The 23,726-nt window shown below is 39.8% G+C and overlaps 1 protein-coding gene across 1 annotated transcript; it reads left to right on the forward strand.

The window, feature by feature from the left end:
• Nucleotides 1-9,193: 9,193 nt before the first annotated feature.
• COMMD8 (COMM domain containing 8) lies at nucleotides 9,194-22,520 on the forward strand. The gene is made up of 5 exons (XM_020890257.2): nucleotides 9,194-9,322; nucleotides 13,732-13,887; nucleotides 18,531-18,683; nucleotides 20,117-20,272; nucleotides 21,287-22,520. Exons 1-5 carry the CDS (start codon nucleotides 9,257-9,259, stop codon nucleotides 21,305-21,307), a joined length of 552 nt encoding a protein of 183 aa, XP_020745916.2. The 5' UTR covers nucleotides 9,194-9,256; the 3' UTR covers nucleotides 21,308-22,520.
• Nucleotides 22,521-23,726: the final 1,206 nt, after the last annotated feature.

The raw sequence follows: 23,726 nt of genomic DNA on the forward strand, positions 1-23,726 counted from the left end.
GCATTAGCAGACAGATTCTTTACCACTGAGCCACCAGGGATCCCTAACTAAATCTAGCTTGAACTAAAATGAGAAAATATCTTTAAGTGCAAATAAGAATAGTAAATTGGCTTAAAAGATTATACACCTGAAGACATACAACTGGGTTTGAGGAATGCTGAGTTAAGCTGATTAAAGGTTAAAAACTGATGTTCTCAGGCAGAAGAGAGTATGCATCAGTGTATCATGAATCATCCATGAGGAAGGAGAAGGAGGAGGACAGAAGATGGGAAAAAAATCAGAACCTACAAAAAACAAAAACAAAGCTCCAGTGATTCTGGGACAAAACCAAAATTGGCCTCGCCGACAGCTCACACTGTTGGAACGAGTGTGGAGCAGACTTGCCTGTGACTTCCTCTTTTGTGAGACCAAGCCTGGAATGAGCATGGGGACAGATACAACATTTGAACGGACCTCATCAGGTAAACCAACTAACCAGCTAGAATGGCCTTTTCTGGTTAGTTGGTGAATACAGCTGTGGGTGTTCTCCTGCACAGCTGAAGGGCAGCGTGGAATGTAAACTTGAGAGTCCCTTCAAGAAGAAGGAGGTGATGAAGGAAGCATTTCCTTTTGCATTTGCTGGATATCAATCAGATTAGGGAGAGGAAAGCTGCAAAATATGTTGTTTCCAAAAATCTCCTAAGTCCTTTTCTGCTTTTCCTTTTGTGTGCTAAGTCACTTCAGATGAGTCTGACTCTTTGTGACCCCATGAACTGCAGCCCACCAGGTTCCTCTGTTCATGGGGATACTCCAAGCAAGAATTCTGGAGTGGGTTGCCATGCCCTCCTCCAGGGGATCTTCCCAACCCAGGGATCAAGCCCAGGTCTCCTGCAACACAGGCGGATTCTTTACTGTCTGAGCCACCAGGAAACCTCCCCTGGTTCTTCCGATTGTCCAACACTCTCATTGCTACACTTTGCTGCTGCAAACTCTGTGTGGGGGCATTTCTTGGGCAGCCATTCTGGGCTTCTCACTCTCCATGTTTCAAAGTGATCTATTTGTCTTTTGACCAAGACTGCCTTAAAATTTCCCAGCGTGGCTAAGCTTGAGAGAGGCTTCCTCCTGACAAAGCCCCTGACTTCCACTTTCAGAGAGAATTTTCTTTAGAAAACTTGTTATTATAGTTACTCTTTCTTCCCTTTGAGATGTAATTTAAAATAAGTAAAAGTCTCTTGCCAGTTTTACATTTTAGGAATATCTTTCTCAAGAGCTTGTGAGCCACCTCTCTGGGATGTAATCATTAAAAGAGACGGTATTACTCTCTCTCCTCCTCTGTAAAAGGCTAGGAACCCAATTTTGAAAACTGCCTCTTGTAGCAAAGATACAGGAAAGTTTACTTTTCCTTTGGGTAAAATGTCCTGTGTTCTGACTCACACTCCAGCACTTAAAAATGCTCCTGCCCTTGTTTTGGTGGAGCTGAATTCTGGTTTGTCCCTCTCTGATTGTAAGAGCCCCGCATAAAGTCTTCCTTGCCTGCTCAACATTGCTCCATGCAGTTTTTGCTTTGACACTTTCAATTTTCTACGCAAGTTGACTCCTATTATGTCTCATAATGGTTCTTGAGATGTCAGGTGGGAAGTACTCAGACTTTAGTAATTTATGAGAGTCCCAGTGTTCTTTCTTGGGCGTGCTAGGGGTTTTTATATAGTTTAAATAAACAGATACCTATTAATCCACCTTAAGCTCTCTTCTGGTAAGCTAGCAGCAAATACTTTAAGCATCTCTGGCAAGGGGGCAGACTATTTTGGTCAAGGGGGCAATTTTGGACCATCCTTTAAGGCAAGGGTCCCCAAACTCTGGGATCTAATGGCTAATGATCTGAGGTGGATCTGATGTAATAATAATAGAAACAAATTGCACAATAAATATATTTTGTGCTTGAATCATCCCCAAATCATCTCCCTCCACCCACCCCTGGTCTGTTGAAAAATTGTCTTTCATGAAACCTGTTTCTGGTACCAAAAAGGTTAGGGACTGCTGCTTTAAGTCTTTAACCTATGTTCTCAATTTCAGCTACACATCAGGAGAATCACATGGGCAGCTGAAATAAATACTGCTGGGGGAACAGGCAGTTCCCTCCCTAGAGGTTCTGACTTAATTGTCTGGGTGCAATCTGGTCATAGGGAGTTTGCAAAGCTCCTCGGTTGATTCTAATTTGCAGTCAAGGTTCACTTGAATCACTGCCTAAGCTTTTAGCACTTTCTCTTTTTAATCTCCTCTTCTATTCTGAATTCAACAAACACTTATGCGGAGTCTGCTTTATGCCAGACTGCTTTATGCCACACTGTCTGGAATACGGAAATGAATGTGTCATGGCCTCTGCTTTTCAAGGAGCTCTGGGAACAACAATGGGAGAAGCAGACTATATACAAACAGCTGCATTGCAATGCAAAAGATGATAATCAAAGTTTGTTAAATGAGTTATGGAAAAACAGCGGAGGCAGCAATTAAAATTCTCTGGGGAATGTGTCTGACTTCATCTTGTGCACTTAAATATGCATGGAGGGAGCTGCAGGTGGATGGAGAGAAGATTCTAAGCGAACTAAACAACAGAAAAAAAAAGACAAAACGAGAGTGATAAAAAAACCACCTGTCCCTTGATGCTCTAAAGGTTTTTCTTACTGGGCTGCTGCCTTTATTGAGACGACATTGGTCTAAGTTGGCCAGACCTCTGGGTTAGTATGGGGTCATGTCCACACTCTCCGGGGCTTCCCTGGTGGCTCAGACGGTAAAGAACCTGCCCACAATGCGAGAGACCCAGGTTCGACCCCTGGGCCAGGAAGATCCCCTGGAAACGAGAATGGCCACGCACTCCAACATTCTTGCCTGAGAAGTCCCATGGACAGAGGAGCCTGGCGGACTACAATCTACGGGGCCGCTAAGAGTCAAACGCAACTGAAGTGACTAAGCACCCGTGCATGCCCCACATTTTCCAGTTCCAGTGGATTTACTGATTTATATTAAAATAATTTCGGGTGTTTTGTAACAACGAATAATGTTGGTGTTTTACCCACAGAAGGATTCTGATGTTGTTGGTCTAGGGGTTAGGTTTGGCTATTATTTTTTTGAAAGCCCTCACACTATTATCTGGGCTTTCCAGATGGCTGGGGATAAAGAATCTGCCTGCCAATGCAGGAGACGCAGAAGACGTGGGTTTGATCCAGGGGTCAGGAGGATCCCATAGAGGAGGAAATGGCAACCCACTCCAGTATTCTCGCCTGGAAAATTCCATGGACAGAAGAGCCTAAAGGGCTACAGTCCACGGGGTCGCAAGGAGTCCAGCTCGGGCTGAAGTGACGGAGCACACATGATGTGATCATCTACAAACAGGCACAAAGGGCATTTGCGGGGGGGGCATGGTAGTGTTCTCAAACTAAACTGTGGTGATGACTGCAGACCTGTGTAAATTTGGAAAACCCCAATGAACTGTACTTTAAGTGGCAAAATGTATGGTATGTAAGTCACAAAGCTATTTCAAAAACAAAAGTATAGCACATTTAAAGTAAAAAATGCATCACTCAAAAATTCTCCAGTGTGACTCTAACGAGCTATCTTGTTGAAGAACCATTGGCTAAAATCATAACAGCTCACAGATGTGGAGGCTTTCAGCACAGTGATTAAAAGAGGTGGCGACTGAGAAGGCGCTCTTGCAGGCACAGAAGCTTCATCAGAAAGACTCACGGAGCCCTCGACATGCCATTCTAAGACTGCCAGCCCCTGAGGACAAAGTGTGGGTTTCAGCGTATTACGTCTAAGCTCCAACGTTGCAGTTCGCTCAGACACTTCACTGTAGCAGAATGATTTCAGAGCTTTCAGTCTATTATGTCCTTCACTGCTATGCTGGAATAACTGTTATGTGCAATCTTTATTGCCTTTTTCAAATGAAATGTCTGTTTGTTTCAAAGATCACTTTAATGGAGAACTCATAGCTTAAGTTACAAGAATATTTCTTTGATAAATATGTTATAAGGAAGTGTTAAAAGCATTTCTTTGAGAAGGAAATGGCAACCCACTCCAATATTCTTGCCTGGAGAATTCCATGGACATAGGAGCCTGGCAGGCTACAGTCCTTGGGGTTGAAAAGAGTTGGATACAACTAAGTGACTAACACACAAAAGCATTTCTTTGGTGGTGCCAGTGGCAAAGAACCTGCCTATTAAGGCAGGAGACATAAAAGAAGTAGGTGCAATCCCTGGGTGGGGAAGATCCCCTGGAGAAGGGCATGACCATCAACTCCAGTATTCCTGCCTGAAGGGTTCCATGCACAGAGGCTACAGTCTGTGAGGTTGTAGAGAGTCAGACCGAGTAACACAAAAAGCATTTCTTAATTATCTAAAGGTCAAAAAGAAAGCCACTTTCCATTTATTAAGCTCATTCACCAGAATGAAATGAGACATTTATTGAGTTGAGTTACAAGAAACTTTTTCTAGGCAGTCAAATCTGAGTTTATAGAGACAAAATGAAACCCAGTATCTTTCAAATCTTTACAAGTTAGCTATCTATAACTTCTTTCAGTGTAATAGAACCAATACCAACATAACAGTTAAATATTTCCTGTATAGTTATAAGGTAGTAATTAAACTTATTTAAACATGAAGCCTCTTTGCTCTCAGCAATTTATGAACAGGAATAATTTTACACAGACTGCAATGCAAATCACTAAGCACATCTATACTGCAACATGTTTAATTAAGATGAACAAATTCGTCAACTTCAAGGCATGGGATAACTCAAAAAGCAGGTATGAGCTGAGAAATAGATGTGGAAAACTACAATGTCTATTATTAAAGGATAAGGATGCCTTCAACTCTGGATAATGAGTTAATTGCTTTTCTTGATTTCTCAAACACTTTTCAGGAATTGTAATTATTGAAGCTAATGTTAGTTCATGGGTGAAAGTAGGGAGTTCAGAATTTAGGGACAATGGAAAGTTATTATTTGAAATTTACCAGTAAGATTTGACCCACAATGATGGGGAGTAGAAATTCCCAGAGTAACCCTCGAAACAGAGTATTTCCTAAATCTTGGTTAAGAGTCTATAAGAAGCAATGATAAGGGTATGGCATTTAATGGAAAGAAGATCCAAAGAAAAAAATTTTCAAGAGAGAATACACTGAGGAGAAGGAATTCCTATTGTGTAACATTCTGATGCATCAGTCTCTTGAGAGTTCAGTTAGAGTAAGTCAGTATCTTCTGAGTGAAGAGACAAAATACAGTCTGGGGACCTAAAAAAAATAAAAAACTGGACCTTTTCTTGAAATAACTCAAAATAAGTATAACCCGGAGCTTTACCTTAATAGCCAACTAATCAGTTTCACCTCCTTGATTTCTCTCAGATATAACTTCTAGAATCACAGATTTAAATCTAACCTGATTGTGGCAATAACACGAAAAGGGGTCATTGAATTGTTAACCTCTCAGATCCTCCTCTTAATATGAACCTGAATCCACACTAATGTGAGGCAGGTAAAGATGCCAGTTGGAGCCTGGCTTTATATTCCACTTTAACAGGAAGCCATCAAGCATGATTGTTCCAAATAAAAATATGAAGGAGAATGATAACACTGCTGATATATCTGTTAGAAATTTTCAGCTGTCTTTTAAAAAGCATGATTGTAGCAGAGAGAAATGGTTTGCCAAACTCTGTTTCTTTTTCTTCTTGGGCACACAGCTAAACTATATTTTCCAGATTCTCTTACAGTTAACTGTTGCCATGAAACTGGGTGGGTTCTAGCTAATAGAAACGGGTAGAAATGATGTTTCCCATTTCTAAATCTGGCACATAAAAATTTCCTTTATGATCTTTCATATGCTCTCTCTTTCCCCATTGACTGAATAGACAGAACTCTGAGGTCTTGGAGAAGAGCCACCTAACTACGTATACCTGTATTAAACTGACGTACACTTAGGAAGAAATAAATAAATATTATGATAAACTACTAAACTTTTGATGTTGTTTTGTTAAAGTAATTAACCTACTCCGACAAAGGCAGAAATTGGTATGAGGAGTGGGAAGTCCTATACGTGTGTGCTAAGTTGCTTCAATCATGTCTCACTCTTTCAGACGCTATGGCCTGTAGCTTGCCAGGCTCCTCTGTCCACGGGATTCTCCTGGCAAGAATGCTGGAGTGGGTTGCCACATCCTCACCTAGGGGATCTTCCCGAGCGAGGGATCGAACCTGAGTCTCTTATGTCTCCTGCACTGGCAGGTGGGTTCTTACCAGTAGCACCACCTGGGAAGACCCTGGAGGCACAGTAACATAAGTTAGAATATTAGATTAATGGTTAGTGGATGGCGGCAGGCTGAAAAGCTACGATTCATGTTATGCAGTGCCTTTGAAAATCTGGAAGGCAGAATCTGAGCCAACTGAGACTGTTCTAGGCAATGAGATTGGGAAACATTACTATCAAGGTATATTGGTGGTATTTAGCAAGATGCTGAAAGAAGAGGATAAGTTCCGGTAAGATCTGGCTCATTTTCAAGCCAAAATTAAAGGGAATAGATGGAACTATAATTTATCATAGTTACCATTAAAACATTTGAAATAAAACTGAATAAAAGCTTAGAAAAACTAAAAGTGAAAGTCACCCGTAATCCCCAAAATGAAAGATCACCATAACTAATATTTAGTATACTCCTATGCCGGGAATTTACACAAGTATCCATGCCATACCATATACAGTACATACCATACCACTGTACAGTACAAGCAGTTTTGAAACTAAACTTCTTTCCCAGTAGTGTAGAGCAAGCAAGTTTACCAAATATTTTTCTACATAATCACTTTTTGTGGATTTTTATGCTATATTATAAATTAATAGGCCAATAATTTATTACTATAGTAACTAACAGACCAATATCCTCAGCGTGAAACATTTCTGTCTTATATTTCTTAAACTGGAATTCTTGGGTCCAAGAGTAGGTACATTTTGAAGGCTCTATATATGCAATCACAGCCCTCCAGAAAAATGTCACTATTATATATTTTCAACAGCAATATGTGGGAATGCTGTTTCAAAGTTTCACTGATATTTTATATTTATAATTTTGCTTTTTATTCTTTGCCATTAGGATTATAACTCAAGGTCATAGGACTTATCAGTCCATGGATGCAAAATAGGTCATGAGTACCACCTTTGTGACCTTGAACAGGGTTGACATTACATCACCAATTTTGGGTCCTCATTTCTAAAACTGGGAGAATATCTACAACACAAAGTTGTAGGGAAGATTAGTAAGATGAAATATATAATTTTTTTGGCATATAGTAGATGCTTGATAAATATTTTTATTGTTACGACATATAAAATTTAGTCTTTTTTTTTTTTTAAGAAAACAGACCCTGCCCTCATGAGATTACTAATTGACATACATGAGCCCGTTTTCCAGATTCTTTCTCACTTATTAACTATTACTTGGGGAGCACCTATACATAAAGACAAAGTGTGTTAAGATAAATTATGTTTCAGCTAGGACAATGAAGGTTACGTGTCCGACTCTGCGACCCCATGGACTGTAGCCTAACAGGCTCCTCCCTCCATGGGATTTTCCAGGCAAGAATACTGGAGCGGGTTGCCATTTCCTTCTCCAGGGACACTCAGAACTAGGAAGTGGGAAATTTTGAAAGAGAAGACAGCCATGGAATTCAAGAGGTGGCATAAAGTAGAGAAAGAGCCTCTGTGCTAACCCTTGAAGGATGCCACTGAGCAGTTCTTTTTCTGTGTAAGCCACGCATGGAAATACTTTCTGGTGGTGCTTGAGTAGCTTGCACCACTTTTACTATTGTTTAGATCGTCAATCCGTGTTTCTGTCTCTCACTTACTGTGATCCTGGAAACTTCGGGGTCACAGAGGCTATCTTATTTATTACCGAGTTCTCCAATGTCTAAGTGAACTAAAAGCCATAATGAGAGTAATCACAGGCGCTCTGGCTTTTAAGTTTAGTCCAACTTTGAGTCTGGCTCTAGAATCTGATTTCATTTACTTCAGGCTGAGCTCTTAGCTCGGGTTTTGGGGGGACTTTTAGGGTTGACATAAAATACAAGATGCCTGATTAAATTTGAATTTCAGATAAAGAATACTTTTTTTTTGTTAATCAAAGGCTACTTTATACTAATTTATGAATTATGCTTTGGAATTCTCTAAGTCATATGTGGATAACTTCATATTAATAAAAATATATATTTTATGTATAATGGAAAGATTGGAAATTTCCTTCAATAACTTTATTCTTTATAAAACATATAAATAAATAAAACTTTTCAACTTCTAAAGGACTACCACGTTTAAGAAGAAGGTATATTGCTATCACCATTCTAGATTACGGGAATGCATCCCATTCTTTCATCTTCCAATCCTAGTGGCAAAGTGGGAACTGAACTGAAGTTGGATTGTGACATGACTGCCAGGGATAGACACACAAAGACATAAACAGACATTTCCAAACATGGAATGCTGGGCCGCCAGAAAAGTGGCAGAGCGGAGTCTACCGAGTCTTGCACTCTGGCACATCTTTTCCCGACTACATTTGCCAAGACCTGGCTGGGGATCCTCGGTCTCCACTTCAGCAGTTTGTTCTTCTGGACAAAGGCCTAAACCTGAGTTATCAAAATAGCGAATTGGAGGAGGTACTGGCAAAGACTTTAATCGGTTATCAAAAAAACCAAGATTTCGGCGACTCCCAAATCGGACAACCCTAGTAACTTCTCTGGTCTTGTTATTTGGAAATAAGGATGAAAATAGTAACTTCACAGGATAATCTATAAAGAACCTCGCGCATGGTAGGAGGCAAATCGACCTTCCAAATCAGGATACTTTCCAAATCAATTTGCCTTCCAAATCAGGAGGCTTAAAACTTACTCCAAACCTCCAGGACAGCGGCCCCCGCGCCCTCCAAATGTAGTTACCCTTATTTTGCGTTCTAAGTGTGCAGAGAAAGTTTAATACAACTTTGAATAAAGTTGCCAAATTGCTCTGAGAGATTTGCGAACGCACCTTCATAGTAATACCAGAAGGGTGTTTAACCGAAGTTGCCAACAGGCGGAAAAGCTTTTCCTTAATTACGGAGAAAGCGAAGCCTCCATCTCTGCGCATGCGCACAAGGGCTCGGCGTCCCCGAGCCCGCCCCGCCCACGCGGCCCGCTGGTCACGTGGACGAGCCGAAGCCCTGACGGCGCCGGGACCGGTCATGTGACCCAGCCCCTAGCTTCCCGCAGGGATGGAGCCGGAAGAGGGGACGCCCTTGTGGCGGCTGCAGAAGCTTCCCGCAGAGCGGGGCTTGCAGGTGAGGAGGGCGCAGGGGCCGGCTGCGCGGGCCAGGCTCCTAGAAGGCCTGGCGTGAGGGGTCGGCCTCATCCCGCTGCCTTTGGGAGCCTCGCGCCGGCGGCCCGGGGAGGGGAAGAGGACCGGGTGTGCTTTTGGGTGCTCCCTCGCCCCACGCCGTGTTCTGTGGAGAGTGGAGAGTCCGAGGCTTGGGGCGTCTCCGCCGTGCTCCGGCTTCCAGTGGCCCCTCCAGGGGTTTTGCGTGCAGACGTCCGCCCGGCCGCGCCCGCACCCTAGCGGGGACCACCTATCCGTTCCCGGGAGCGGCCGGGACCAAGTGACCCTGGACTGGCGAGTGCGCAGTCGCCAGCTTGAAAGCTGGAGGGGTTGGTTTACAACCTCTTGTACATGTTTCATTGGTTCATTCACTGTTTCAGCAACAAAACCGCCACAACATTCCCTGTGCACAAGGAACAGTGGTGCTAGGTGATGGGAATACCTTGGTGACCTAGAGAGGCAGACCGTAATTCTTTGTGGGCGGCAGGAAAAAATGATGTGTCACCCAAAACTGGGAGGCTTGCAGGTAGGGTGGTCCACGGTGGACCTTACTGCGAGACGTGACATACGTTGGCCCCTCTAGTCTTAAGAAGGAACCTAGTTTATGAGAATCTTGAAAAAAGCAGCCTTTTTCACTTGTTCAGCCAACTCGTCACTGAACTATGTGCTTAATGCCCTATGGGATAAGGTGAAATGGTGAATGAGACAGCCCATACCCTGGTGGACCTTGCCAGCTAATGAGGAAACCAAGCTGAATAAATGGATAACTGGATGAATGAGTTATCCAGTGATCGGTTTGTAGGAGGGGTAGCAACTCTGGTTAGAAGAGGCAAGGAAACGTTTTCCAGAGCATCTGCCTAGGTTTCTAGGTTGAGTTCCTGAAGGATGAGTAGGAACCAGATGGGCTGGGGGGAGAGCGCGTTTCAGGCCAAGGGACAGCTCTTATGAAGACTGGAAGAACGGCAGCCCCGGGGAGCCTTAGGACCTGCTGTAGTTTAGAGGCCAGAGTTCAGAGTGAGAAGTAGAGCAGGGAGACTGTGGCTGAACAAGTGAGAAGCCGTCAGGAGCTTCTGTGTACTGTACTCCTGGGTTTAGCCTTAATACCAAAGGTGCTGGCAGTTTATAATTGTTTTTGACAGCAGCACATTTTTAGTTTGAAGGGTGAGAGAAATGTGGAGACAGTAAATACATAAAACGAAATTTTGTCTGTGAACTGTGAAAGGAAGAACACCCAGTGGTTACTGTAAGAGGGAAATCTAACTGAGAAGTGTTTTTTCTCCCTGAACTTTGAAGTTAAAAAACCCTTGGCGCCCCAAGTATGAGACTCGAAAGAAATTTGCCAGCCCTATTAAAAAAAGGCAACCTATGCAAAATAGAGTTTCAGCCGGAGCTCCAGGAGCTATGGTCCTTTGTCCTCTGACTTCAGAGAACTGACTTTGTGTTATAATTAATATGTTACTGTGCTTACTCCCATCTTTTTCTGTTCCCCAGCAGTTCCAGCCCAGTCAAGTCTTTCTTGAACACAACTTCCTAATTGGTCCTCTTGCCACTAGTCTCTCTCTTTTGGAACTCCTTCACGGTAGATACTTTGCTTATATACCCAGTTCTTGAGAATTGTGTCTGGCCCCAGGTGGGTTCTTAAGCAGTGTTTACTAAAGGAAGGAATCGATTAATGTTTACTAAATTCAGCTTTATCATCTCGACCAAGGTCTGGATCCCAGGCTCTGGTGGGCTGGCTTTTAGTTTCTATGATATGTAATTCTGAATAAATCCCAAATCTGTTTCATTTACAGTGGATGAAGGTTGGAGACGAGGGCTTAGCCCGCTAATGTGATAGAGGGCAATGTGGTAGGCAGCTTTTATAAGCCCCAAATCTCTGCCTTTCTTTTTTCGTTGTTCCATTTATAATGGGAATAGTGTGAAGGAGATAGTAATAAACTTACTTACCTTGCTAGGATAAAAGAAAAAAAAAGATCTTTTCTTTGACTTTAAAATGAGAAAACTGAAATGTCTGTAGAGGGTTTGGGTCACGTACCCAAAGTTGTCAGACTAGTAAGTGGCAAAGTGGAAACAGATGCTCAGATCTGTTGACTCTGAGTCTTGTATTAGCTTTCTGCTCCTGTCTTCATCCTACCTGCATGCTACTTAGATAGGCCTGTAAGCTCTGCCAGGTATGTGGATGACTCCTGAATCTCTGGATCTCAAAATCTCTTCTGAGTGTCAGGCTTCTGCTTAGACACACCCACAGGTACCCGAAATGCAGTGTATGCTTGGCTTAGCTCCTTTTCCTTCTCCCTGACTTCCTCCTTCTGTGGCTGTAGCCTCAGATTTGGTTTGTGATGCCACCACTCCCTGTCGTGCAACCTGCGGTTCTGAGCATCGTCCTTTCCAGACCGCCTTTACCTCTCTGCCGTCTCCAGCTTGAGCGTCCCTGACAATTTACCGTCTCCCTTTTAGTCTCTTGCTGGTAAGTAGATGGAAGTGAGGGGTCCTTGGACTCACCCTCTGGCCTCTTTCCTTCCTTACATCCCCTGGCCTGCTGGCAGATTTATGGAACCATAGTGCAGACACGTGACTAGGTCGCTTACCTGTTGAACACAGATCGCGGCCTGGGCTCTTCTGCGCTGTGTGCAAGGCCCTCTGTGGTTCGGTCTCTGCCAGCTGCCCGCCTTTGTATGTTTGTCTGCTGCCGTCTCCCAGATCGCGCCTGTGCTTTCACACTTTCATCCTGTCAGTGCGCCACTGTTGGGACTAGAAATACCCTGCTCCTGTTTGGCCAACTATTCCTTCTTTTAAGACATACTTTTCCCTTCTGTGCTCCTTTGTACCCTCTGTAAACTTTAGTTATAACTCCTGTCCTCCTGAATTGTATATACTTACTGATTGTATTAGTTTTCTCTGATGGCCTGAGGCTCTGATATGATAGGACCTTATCTTATTTAGCCTCAGTTTCCTCATTTGTAAAATGGGGATAATAGCAAGACTTACTTCACAGGGTTGTAGTGAAGATCAGCACAGTTTTCGGTATGTAATTAGGGCTCTATAAATGCTAGCTGTTATAGTTATTTTTGCTTTGTATTTACATTAACCTGTTTAATAACTGGAATGAAGTGCTCATTACACATTCATGAATTAATTTTAAAAGACTATATTCCAAAAACATAGTGCTCTTAGTTTTCAATTTGAGTTCTGGGTTTTACTTTCGCATTGGGGACAGTTTGGGATAAGGTGAAGTGTAGGTAGAGAATTTTGAATGATTACAAATTGAAAATGTTGTTGGTTAATTTATGGTAAATAAAAGTTCTGCTCACATAGTGCATTAGCCATCATTTGGAATTAGGGTCGCCAATTATTCATCTCTGTTCCAATATGTATGGTGTTACAGAGGAGTTTTTGCTTAAAATGCACTGGAACATGATCCAGGAGAAAAGAGTTGGAAGCCTCCTTGCTGTTCAAGTCCATTTCCAAGTTGTTTGGATTGGACTCTTCTTACAGCACACAAATATCTCTTTAGAAAGAAAACTGTATTGATCACTTGCCTAGAGGAGTGCTGATACAGTAGGCACTCAGTTATATATGTTAGAGGCGTGGAACATAGTACCAGTAGTAAGAGTGATGATGATACTTAGAACTAGTAATAAGAAGGGTAACAATGGGAAGCAATGTCTAATGTCAGGAGTGTGCCAAGTGATTTGCATGTAGCCTTCTTCAGTCCTTAAAACAACATTATGGGCATAGATGAAATCCTCTTTTTACACATGAGGAAACCAGCAAAGAATCTTTTAACTTGGCAAAACTACCAGTTTTGTTACAAAAGTCATAGACTTAGTCACATGTTCAGTTATATATGTGTTAGGATTTCCATTGCTGGCATTAAGGTAGGGTAGAGAGAAAGAAATGTAAAAAAGAGAAAGTAAGTCAATGAGGGGTTTTTTGGAGTGGACCAAAAGAAGTAAGTGTGGATGCCATGGAAAACAGAGAGAAGGGGTTTGTAGATCTACAGCTGAAAGACTTTGGTCTAAGACTCAGACCTTGTTTTTTGGTTATTGGTGTAAATATGAAGTCTAAAGAATCCCAAGGAGAAACTGCTGCACTCACCATCTTCCTTTTAGGAACATTGGAGAAACAACAGCATATCTGTAAAATTATTTTAGTTTCTGAAGGTGGACAAAATTATAGAATGTGTGTGTGTGTGTAGTTCTAACTTTTAGTTAATAAAATAATGTTAAAGTTAGTTGCTTTTCAGCCTCAGCAGCTTCTGCAGATAGCATGAACTTCTGCCAGTAACATTTATTTGCTACAGAAAAGATAAATCTGTTTTATAATTTTACTTATAATTGCATTTATTACTCTCTCTTTTTTTTCTCTCTCTAGCTTCTTCACAAAATAATTGATGGCATTTGTGGCCGGACTTATCCTCTCTACCAGGATTATCACAGTGTTTGGGATTCAACAGAATGGATGCATGTTCTCGAAGACATTACCACCTTTTTCAAAGCTGTAGTTGGTAAAAATTTATCTGATGAAGAGGTAACTTTGCTCCAGATTTCGATACCTTGATAATTCATGTTCAGATTTGTTTTTATTATTTTGGTGTTTAGGGTACCATGTAATACATTCTCAGTAAGTGTATAATGAAAAGTGAAAGTGTTAGTCACTCAGTCCTGTCTGACTCTTTGTGACGCCATGGACTGTAATTTGCCAGGCTTCTCTGTCCGTGGAATTCTCCAGGCAAGAGTGCTGGAGTAGGTGGCCATTCCCTTCTCCAGGGTCTCTCCCCGATTGCAGGCAGATTCTTTACCATCTGAGCCACCAGGGAGACCCAAGTGGATAAAATCAGTTCAGTTCAGTCGCGTCCGACTCTTTGCGATAGCAATAAAAACCTAGTAATTGTGAGTAAGTGGAAAAATCTGTGGAAGTTTGGGTTTTTGTACTTTTGTTTCTGATTGGTTGTCTTATTTTAAATTGTGAAACATTTAAATCATGTGGAAGAAAATTAAAAGGTGTGTAGCTGAAACTCCAGTACTTTGGCCACCTGATGAGAAGAGCTGACTCATTTGAAAAGACCCTGATGCTGGGAAAGATTGAGGGCAGGAGGAGAAGGGGATGACAGAGGATGAGATGGTTGGATGGCATCACCGACTTGATGGACTTGGGTTTGGGTGAACTCTGGGGGTTGGTGATAGACAGGGAGGCCTGGCGCGCTGCCGTTCATGGGGTGGCAAAGAGTCGGACATGGCTGAGCAACTGAACTGAATTGATACCTATATTCCCATTACCACAATTAAACAATTGTTAATGTTTTACTTTATGTATTTCAGGTTTGTGTGTGTGTTTTAGAAACAAAGAATTACAGATGCACGTAAATATCACCCTCCCAATAGAAAAAAACCACTAGTGAATTTGTATGCATGTTTTGTATTCTCTAATGTATGAATGTTTGCATCTTTAAGCAATATATACAATTATTTGAGCAATATATACAATTATTTAAATGTGTAACTTGTTAATGTAATGTATGTATCCATTTATAATTTTTTCAGCAATACTGTGTTTTAGATTTATCAATGTTGAAAAGCATTGATCTGGTTTATGTGTTTCATCTCCTTGTAGTGTTTGATGATAGGCATTAGTAAGACTTATTTTTCTGTCTCCCTGCTGATGACAATTGGATCATTCCCTCTTTCATTATTATGAATAGTGTTGCTGCAAACATTTTGTATGTGTCTTGTTACACACAAATTGGTCAGCTTTTCTAGAATAGACATCTTAAAACTGCAGGGTCATGGGGTATCTTTCCATTAAACTGCTTTTGTACCTTTGTCAAAAGTAATTTGGGCATGGTTGTGTAGGTTGCCTACTTGGGGAAAAATGAAGTTCTATGTATTTATCATTTTGATTTGGATGATATTCTGAAAAGACCCTGATGCTGGGAAATATTGAGGGCAGGAGGAGAAGGGGATGACAGAGGATGAGATGGTTGGATAGCATCACCGACTTAATGGACATGAGTTTGGGTGAACTCTGGGAGTTGGTGATGGACAGGGAGGCCTGGCGTGCTGCGGTTCATGGGATCACAAAGAGTCGGATACTACTGAGCGACTGAACTGAACTGTGTAGGTTGCCCATTTGGGGAAAAATGAAGTTATATATATTTATCATTTTGATTTGGATGGTATTCTGAATATGAGTTCTTGGATATATATTTTTAAAATATCTTCTATTATGTTTCTTGTCTTTTTAGTCTCTTAATAGTGTCTTTTGGTGAACAGAAGTTCTGAATTTTAATCAAGTCCAATTTGTTAATATTTTCTTTTGATGGTTAGTGATGTTAATACTGTGTTTTGCCAGTAGGAATGTTTGTGCCAAAATCATGAAAACATTTTCATATACTTTTTGTAGCAGTTTGATTGTTTTAGCTTTTATTTATGTCTGTGATATATTTGAATTACTATTTGTATATGGAGTAAGGATCAAGTTGAGATTTTTTCATATGACATTCACTTGTTGAAATGACCACCCTTACCCCATAGAATTGCAGGGCAGCCTTTCTTGGAAATGCAGGTGACCATACATGTTTGGGCCTGTATCTAGACTCTTTTTTATGCCATTAGTCTGTTTGCCTGTATTTACCCATATCACAGTGGCTTAATTTACAGTAGAATTAGAGCTGCATTACATTAAATTTTGATATCTGATAGTAAAAGACCTTCAACCTTGTATTTCTTCAAGATATCTTTGATTTTTCTATATCCTTCATAATTTCAGGTACGTTTTAAAATCAGTCAATTTTAACCAAAACACTTGCTGGAATTTTGATGGAGAGTATTAGCTTGGGCTGCCGCAACAAAATACTTTAAAATGTGTACCTTAAATAACAGGAATTAATTTCTCACAGTTCTAGAGTTCAGGGAGTACAGAATTAAGGCACTGGCTGATTCTGGTCCCTGATGAGGGCTTTGTCCTTGCCGAAGACTTTTGCCTTCTCGCTTTGTTCTCTGATGGCCGTGGGGGTAGGGGGGCAGGTGCAGAGAGAGAGGGAGCAGACTTTCTGATGTTTCTTATAAGGGCACTGATCCCATCATGAGGGTCTTACCTTCATCACCTCACCTAAGCCTGATTTTGTGTCAAAGGCCCCATTTCTTGGTATCATCTTAAGGGTCAGAGTTTTAATATGAATTTTGAGGGGACATTAAGTCCATAGTGTGGGTTGCACTGAGTCTGTAGACTATTTTGGAGAGAATGGACAACAGTATTGAGCCTTCTGATATATGAACTTGGTATTACCTTCCATTTATTTAGATTAGCTTCAGTTTCTCTCTCATATATTGTAGTTTTCAGTGTAGAGGTCTCACACATGTTTTGTATTTATTTCTAAGTAACTGATGTTTCGGATGTTCTTAAATTTTGTTCTCCAATTGCATATTGCTGGTATGTGGAAACCTGTTGGTTTTTGTATACTTCCAACAATCTTTCTAAATTTATTTACTGTGTAGAAGTGTAAGTTGATCAGTCTTGTCCAACTCTTTGCGACACCATGGACTGTAGCCCACCAGGCTTTTCTGTCCATGGAATTCTCTAGGCAAGAAATACTGGAGTGGGTAACCATTCCCTTCTCTAGAGGATCTTCCTGACCCAGGGATCGAACCTGAGTCTCCTGTATTTCAGGCAGATTCTTTATCATAGGAGCCACCATGGAAGCCCATATCTACTATATATAATGGTTTATAAATTTGGGGGGGAATTTTTTTGGTATGCAGTCATTTTCTTTTTCAATTTTAATACCTTTTATTTCTTTTTTCCCTCTTATTGCACTGCCTAATGTCTTCAGGACAGTTTTAGAAAAGAAAAGAAAGTAAAAAAGCAGTGCCTTGTCTGATCTTAGGGAGAATGTATGTGTTAATTATTTCACAATTTAATATGTTAGCTGTATGATTTTATAGGTATCAATGATTAAGGAAGCTTCCTCTGATTCTTATTTGCTGAGAATTAATAGGTATTGAATTTTATAAAATTCTTCTTTCCTGAATTTATATCTTCATCTTTATTTTGTTAATGTGATGCCTTACATTGATTTTTGAATGTCACCATTATTTTGTTAATGTGATGCCTTACATTGATTTTTGAATGTTAAACTAACCTTACCAAAATAAATCCAACTTGGTCATGATGTATTCTTCTTTTTAAATTTGTTTTGATTTGCCAATACTTCATTAGGATTTTTTTCATCTATGTTTGAGTAATCTTGGCCCATAATTTTTTGCCTATAATGTTTTTGTCAAAATATCAAGTTTTATTCCCGTCTTGTGGAATGAATTAGGAAGTTGTTGTTTTTGTTGTTTTCTTTTCTTTTCCTTTTTCTGTGAGAGAGTTTATGCAAGATTTACTTTTTGTCACCCAGTTCTGTGTTATCATGCTGCTTAATTTTCACATATTTGGAAAAGCTTTGTTCAGTTCTGATTTAATCACACAATGACCAAAAATATAATTAGTATGATTCCGGCTCTTTGAAATCTGTTGTGATCTGTGACATGGCTCAGCATATGGTTCACTTTCGGGTGATGGTCCATGTGCGTCTGAAGGTAATATGTATCTTTCAGTTGTAGGGTGCAGTGTTCTATGTGTAGGTGGATTAAGTAGAGATTTTCAGTGCTGTGTCTCCACAGTGCTTTCTCTTTCCATCCGTTACTGAGAGGTGTGTTAGCATCTCTATGAAAGTTGATTTACCCATTTTGCTTTTTCTGCCAAGTTTTGCTGCTTTATATATTTTGAAGACATGTTATTAGGTGCACACAAATTTATGATTGTTGTGTATTTCTGTTGAGCAACCTCTTTACTATCTTGTTCTATTTCTTGTAAGTCTTCTTGCCTTAAAGTCTGTTTTGTCTAATATGTTAATATAGGTAAATCAGCTTTAGTGGTTTCCAATGTATTCACTCCTATGTTGGTTCATCAATCAGCCCTTTTCCCTTCTGTTTTGCAAAACCATGTTAAAACTTCTTGTTTATTGATTATGCATCCTTGTCTTATTCTTTTTATAGTCATAGAAGTATTTTTTTGCCCATTTACTACCATTTTAAATGTGATATGAAAGGAGAATGTAACTGTTGTTTACATTTTAAACAGAAAGGCCTTTTCACTTATTTTCTAACAGTTTATTTTTATTTTCATAGATAGCTCAACAGTTGAATCAGTTGAATTCATCTCATCAAGAAGCTATCATGAAATGCTTAAAAAGTAGGAAAGATGAAATCAAGCAGATTCTGTTGGAAGAAATAGTTGATATGTCCTCTGCACAACTACAGGATTTTGATTGGCAGTTAAAGGTGAGAATATATTTATTTACGAGTATTTATATTTTTTAATCTGGAGAAGGAAAATGGCAACCCACTCTAGTATTCTTGCTGGAGAACCCCATGAACAGAGGAGCCTGGTGGGCTACAGACCCTGGGGTCACAAAGAGTCAGACAGGAGTGTTTTCAGGAGGAGAATACTTTCTGTTTCACTTTTTCAATACATTATTTTTTTGTAATATTATATATCTAAAATGTGTTCTTGAGATACATTTTCATAAAAATGTATCAAAGATAATTAAAATTACATCTTTTGTGTTAACTTGCACTGCAGACATCTAAACCATGTATAATAACGTTACAATTATAATGAACTTAATTAACTGAAGTTTTAAGACATGTGGATGAAGGAATAGATATGTGCTTTGTGGCTTTGGGGGATAGGACAAGGATAAAGTATATGATTTGCAATGAAATAGGTTTAATTTCAACCTAAGAAGTAATAATCTAACCCCTATGAGAGTCCGAAAATTATTCTAACCTCTTTTTGGCTTAACACACTCCTCCTCATTACTGGTGCTCAAGCATAGGCTCAGAAACCACTTATTGGAAATACTGAAGAGAGTTAACAGTGAGGTGGGCACCCCGAATGTGCTACTTTCAAATCTCAGACATGGTGAGTCCTGTATTTTGGAGAGAAAATGGAGATGTGTGAAGGTTCGTGTGGTCCTGTAGCGTACGCACCACAGAGGAGGAGTCCTTTACCATCGCCCCCGTCGGTTTTTACAAGTGGTTGCACTCCAAAGTTCAGTTATTACGGGGTTCCTGGCCCAAATTCCAGGGAAATTGAGTTTCTCTTTGCCATCTGCCAGTGAAACTTACGATGCTTGTTTCAAAAAGCTTTAGTATCATAAACGTTTGGTTCTTCCATTTCCTCTCAGCTACTGATTTTAGACAGCGAGTGTAGGAGGGAAAAGTGTCCTGTTTTTGTTGACTGACTCTGGTTGATTGCTATCTTGATAACATTTGTCAGTAGTTTAATGGAAAGTTAACTGCTCGTTATTTAGGCATCTTAATTTCTGAGCTGCACATGTTTTTCATTTTATCTTTGTACGTGGACTTTTGTCCTCTTGGTGTCATTACACTTCTTTAAGAATTCTGTTTCTTGGACCCATTTGGTACCTCTGAGCCATAGCACTGCTCTAGCTGTCTGCTCCTACTGCAGAATCCCAACTAGTTTTCCCTTAACTACGTTCTCGCTTTCATTCACTCTGCTTTCTTTTTCTGTTCAGATATATGCTGGTTTGGCATGAGTTTAATTTCTTTTATTCCTTTCATATTTCCCTGTACTTCATAGCAAACAAGAATACTCTTTTTTTCTTTAATGTGTTGTTTGTAAGTTCTGATGCATATTTAGTATATTCCTTTTTAAAACTACTTATTACTATTTTTCTCATTTTAAACAGCTTGCACTTTCTAGTGACAAGATTGCTTCATTACAAATGCCACTTTTAAGCCTTCATATAGATGTAAAAGAAAATGGTGAAGTCAAGCCATATTCTGTTGAAATGAGTAAAGAAGAGCTGCAGAATCTAATAAATTCCTTGGAAGCCGCTAATAAGGTATGTGTTTTAATTTTGTTGTGTGCTTCAAAGTGTTTAAGTTTTGATTGATTCTACTGGAGCAATATAAGGAAAGCTAATCATTTACATTTAAAGTTGGTTTTGTTCCTGATATTTTATGTCAAGCACAGAAGATGCTTTGTTGGTATGTTCTGCATCTCTCATTTTAGATACTACATTTATTACTGATTTGCATTAATAGAACATAATTTGTCAAGTAGTTATATTTTAAGGAATTACAGCTAAATTTGTTTTGCTCTAGTCCCCATTAATGATAAAAAAATTTTTTTATCTTGGGGCTGTGAAATTAGCTAATTCTGAAGAGATTTAATGATTATAAATAGTTATGATTCTGAAGAAAAGATTATTTAACTGGACAAATGGTAGAAAATTTCTTTAAGTTCAGGAGACAAAATATCACTTATATGAAAATATCAGTTTGAGACAAACTAATTAAGGACCAAATGCTTTGCATTTACAAAGGAATGGCTAAATAACAGTAATAATTTTGAGTGTCTAATGAGAAAAATGATATTCAAACAGTAGAGAACGCTGTGAAGACATAAAAATAACCGTCTGCATTGTGTATGGCCCTCCCCTATTGCTGAGCATCACCTCTAGTGATTGTGTCTCGAGGATTGAAGTCGGTTATTCTTAGCCCCTCTCTTGACGCGGACCTATCTTGTCTCCATCCCTTTGAAACCCCCGTATCCTTCATCTTCTGCAGTCGCTCGGGCATCCCAGTGCCTTGACGACTCGTCCACGCGCCCAGTAATAAACCGGTAGCCTGGCTTGCCTTTTGATGGGGCTGCATGTCTGAAGGAGTATGTGGCAGGTTCTGGGGTAAATGTTGAATGAGTCTGAACCGTGGATCCTTGCAGGCCTGTGTTTTTTTGTGTTATTCTTGTCAGTTCTCCAGGCCCTTCTTCAGAGATTTCAAAGCATCTCATTCAGCATATACTGACATCTTTGGTATAATCTGATTGCTGCCCTTCCTCCATTTTGTGTTTGAAGGTGGTCCTGCAGTTGAAATAGCTGGAAATGATGAATACCAACATTATCAGATTCCACTGGTACAACTGATGCACAGAGAGAATACCATGTGTTCACAGAAGCTGAATGGCCAGCTGAGAAAGCAGCAGTGTTGAGATTACAAAGACAACAACTTAACAGCATCCCTAAAGAAAAGGAAACTTTATGGTTGACAGGAAATGCATGAAAACATGAAAGATGAAAAGGCTGTAAACCTGGTTTATATTTTCATAATGACTGTTTTGCTTCATTTATTAAATATTTGAAAAGGCTTTATAGATACAGTTTTATGGTAAGCTAAAAATAGACTCTAAAGTAATGTAAACATACAAGCACAAATATACTTGACTATTGCTTAAAGAACTATGTGAATAGCAAGGATGTTTATTATGGATATATGTGGTGGTTCACTTGTGATATTTTTTAAAAATGATTTTTAAAGGATGTATAAGCTGCATTTAACTCAGGAGATCCCATGCTTTTCTCATATTTCAAAGGAAAAGTTATAAAGTGTAAAATTTTATAGAGAAGCTCTCCAGACTTTAATTGGAAGGGAAAAAAAACTAAATCTGAGTGAACAATTTTGAATTCTAGGAACTAAAATATTATATTTGAACATAGATAAAAGTGAAAACAACACTGTTACTTCTGCATTTCTGTGTCTATTCAGGAGACTATGCTCTGATAAAAAATATGTGTCACTGTATAGTGTGTACCTTATTACCCCAATATCTGCTGAGACTATACAGGTCCCTATTTATTGTAAATTCTTAATTTGTTGTAAACTTAATGGAGTTCTGGATGGTAACAACTTCATTGGAAAGCAAACCATTTTTAATTTCAGTGACCTTTAGAAACAAGCATTCTGAGCAAATAAAAATATATTATCTTTATGTTTTGCTGTATTTTCAAATTAATTCCTACATGATGCAGTATGATGCATCATCGGTACCTGCTGTTTTGCAAGCTTTATATCTCCTTAGAGCATCAGACTGTTACTTGAGGTATCCAGAGCAATCCCTGTTATTTTTATACAAATGGGTATATAGGTTTAGGGAGATTGATAAATGTGACTGTGGTCTAGATAATGCCACTCTGTGAACTGTTTGTTACAGCTTGGTGATTAGATGTGGAGGTTGTGGTAGAATGTTCTTCAATATACTGCTTTTTTCACTGAGAAAGTTTGGCCATAAAAAATAAAAATGAGCTGAAATAACCAGCGTGCTTAGGGAGGTAGTAGTTGATTTACCTTCTTGTGCAAATTCCTTGTTGTTGTACCAGGAACAGTGGAGAAGGAAAAGGCAGTCCACTCCAGTGTTCTTGCCTGGAGAATCCCACGGACAGAGGAGCCTGGTGGGCTTCAGTCCACGGGGTCACAAAAGCCGGATGCGACTTAGGGACTGAAGCACCACCACCAGTTACAGCTTGCAGACAGGCACTTCCAATAATACTGGTTGATCTGGGGTCCTTCTGAATTTCAACGCTCCACACAGTCCTTCCTTTGAGAAGGAAAAAACTTTTCTTAGTCTTTCTCTCACTACATTATCACTAGATTAGCAGACTTAAATACTTTATTGAAGTATGACTGAAATAAACTACACATGTTTAAAGTGGACAGTCTGAGCAGTTTTCACTTGTACATACCCAGGAAAGCTTCTGGAGTAGGAAATGGCAACCCACTCCAGTATTCTTGCCTGGGAAATATGACGGGCAGAGTAAGCTGGTGGGCTACAGTCCACAGGGCTGCAAAGAGTTGGAGATGACAGAGCACCTGAGCACAGGAAAGCATCACGTCAATCAGGATGGTGAGCAGGGAATCACTCCTGAAAGAGTCCTGGTTCATTGTGATCCTTCTTGCCTGCTTTGCTCTGAGACAACCACTGATCTGCTTCCTGCCACTATAGATGAGTTCACATTTTTCCAGAGTTTAAATGGAATCATACAGCATGTTCCTTTTTGTGTGTAATCTGGCTTCTTTCATTATTGAGTTCATCCATATTACAACATTTATCAGTAGTTGGTTTCCACTTTATTGTTGAGAACTATTCTGCTGTAGAATTCCACCATCATTTGTTTATCTGTTCACCTGTTAATGGATATTTTGGTTGTTTACAATTTTTGGCTGTTAAAATACACGGAATGCTGTGAACATTCTTGTATGTGTCTTTGTATGGACATATACTTTCTTTTGGAAGTAAATACTTAGGCATGAAACACCTGGATCATGTGGTAGGTGTATGTTTATCTTTTCAAGAAACTTCCAAACTATGCCAAACTAATTTTTACCATTTTACATTCCACGCCACCGTCTGTGAGAGTTCCACCTCCACCTCCTTGCTAACACATGGTGTGGTCAGTCTTTTTAATTTCAACTATTCTAATAGGTGTGTTGCAGTATCTCATTGTGGTTTTAATAATATTC

The sequence above is a fragment of the Odocoileus virginianus genome, chromosome 21, assembly GCF_023699985.2.
Source record: "Odocoileus virginianus isolate 20LAN1187 ecotype Illinois chromosome 21, Ovbor_1.2, whole genome shotgun sequence".
Lineage (NCBI taxonomy): Eukaryota > Metazoa > Chordata > Mammalia > Artiodactyla > Cervidae > Odocoileus > Odocoileus virginianus.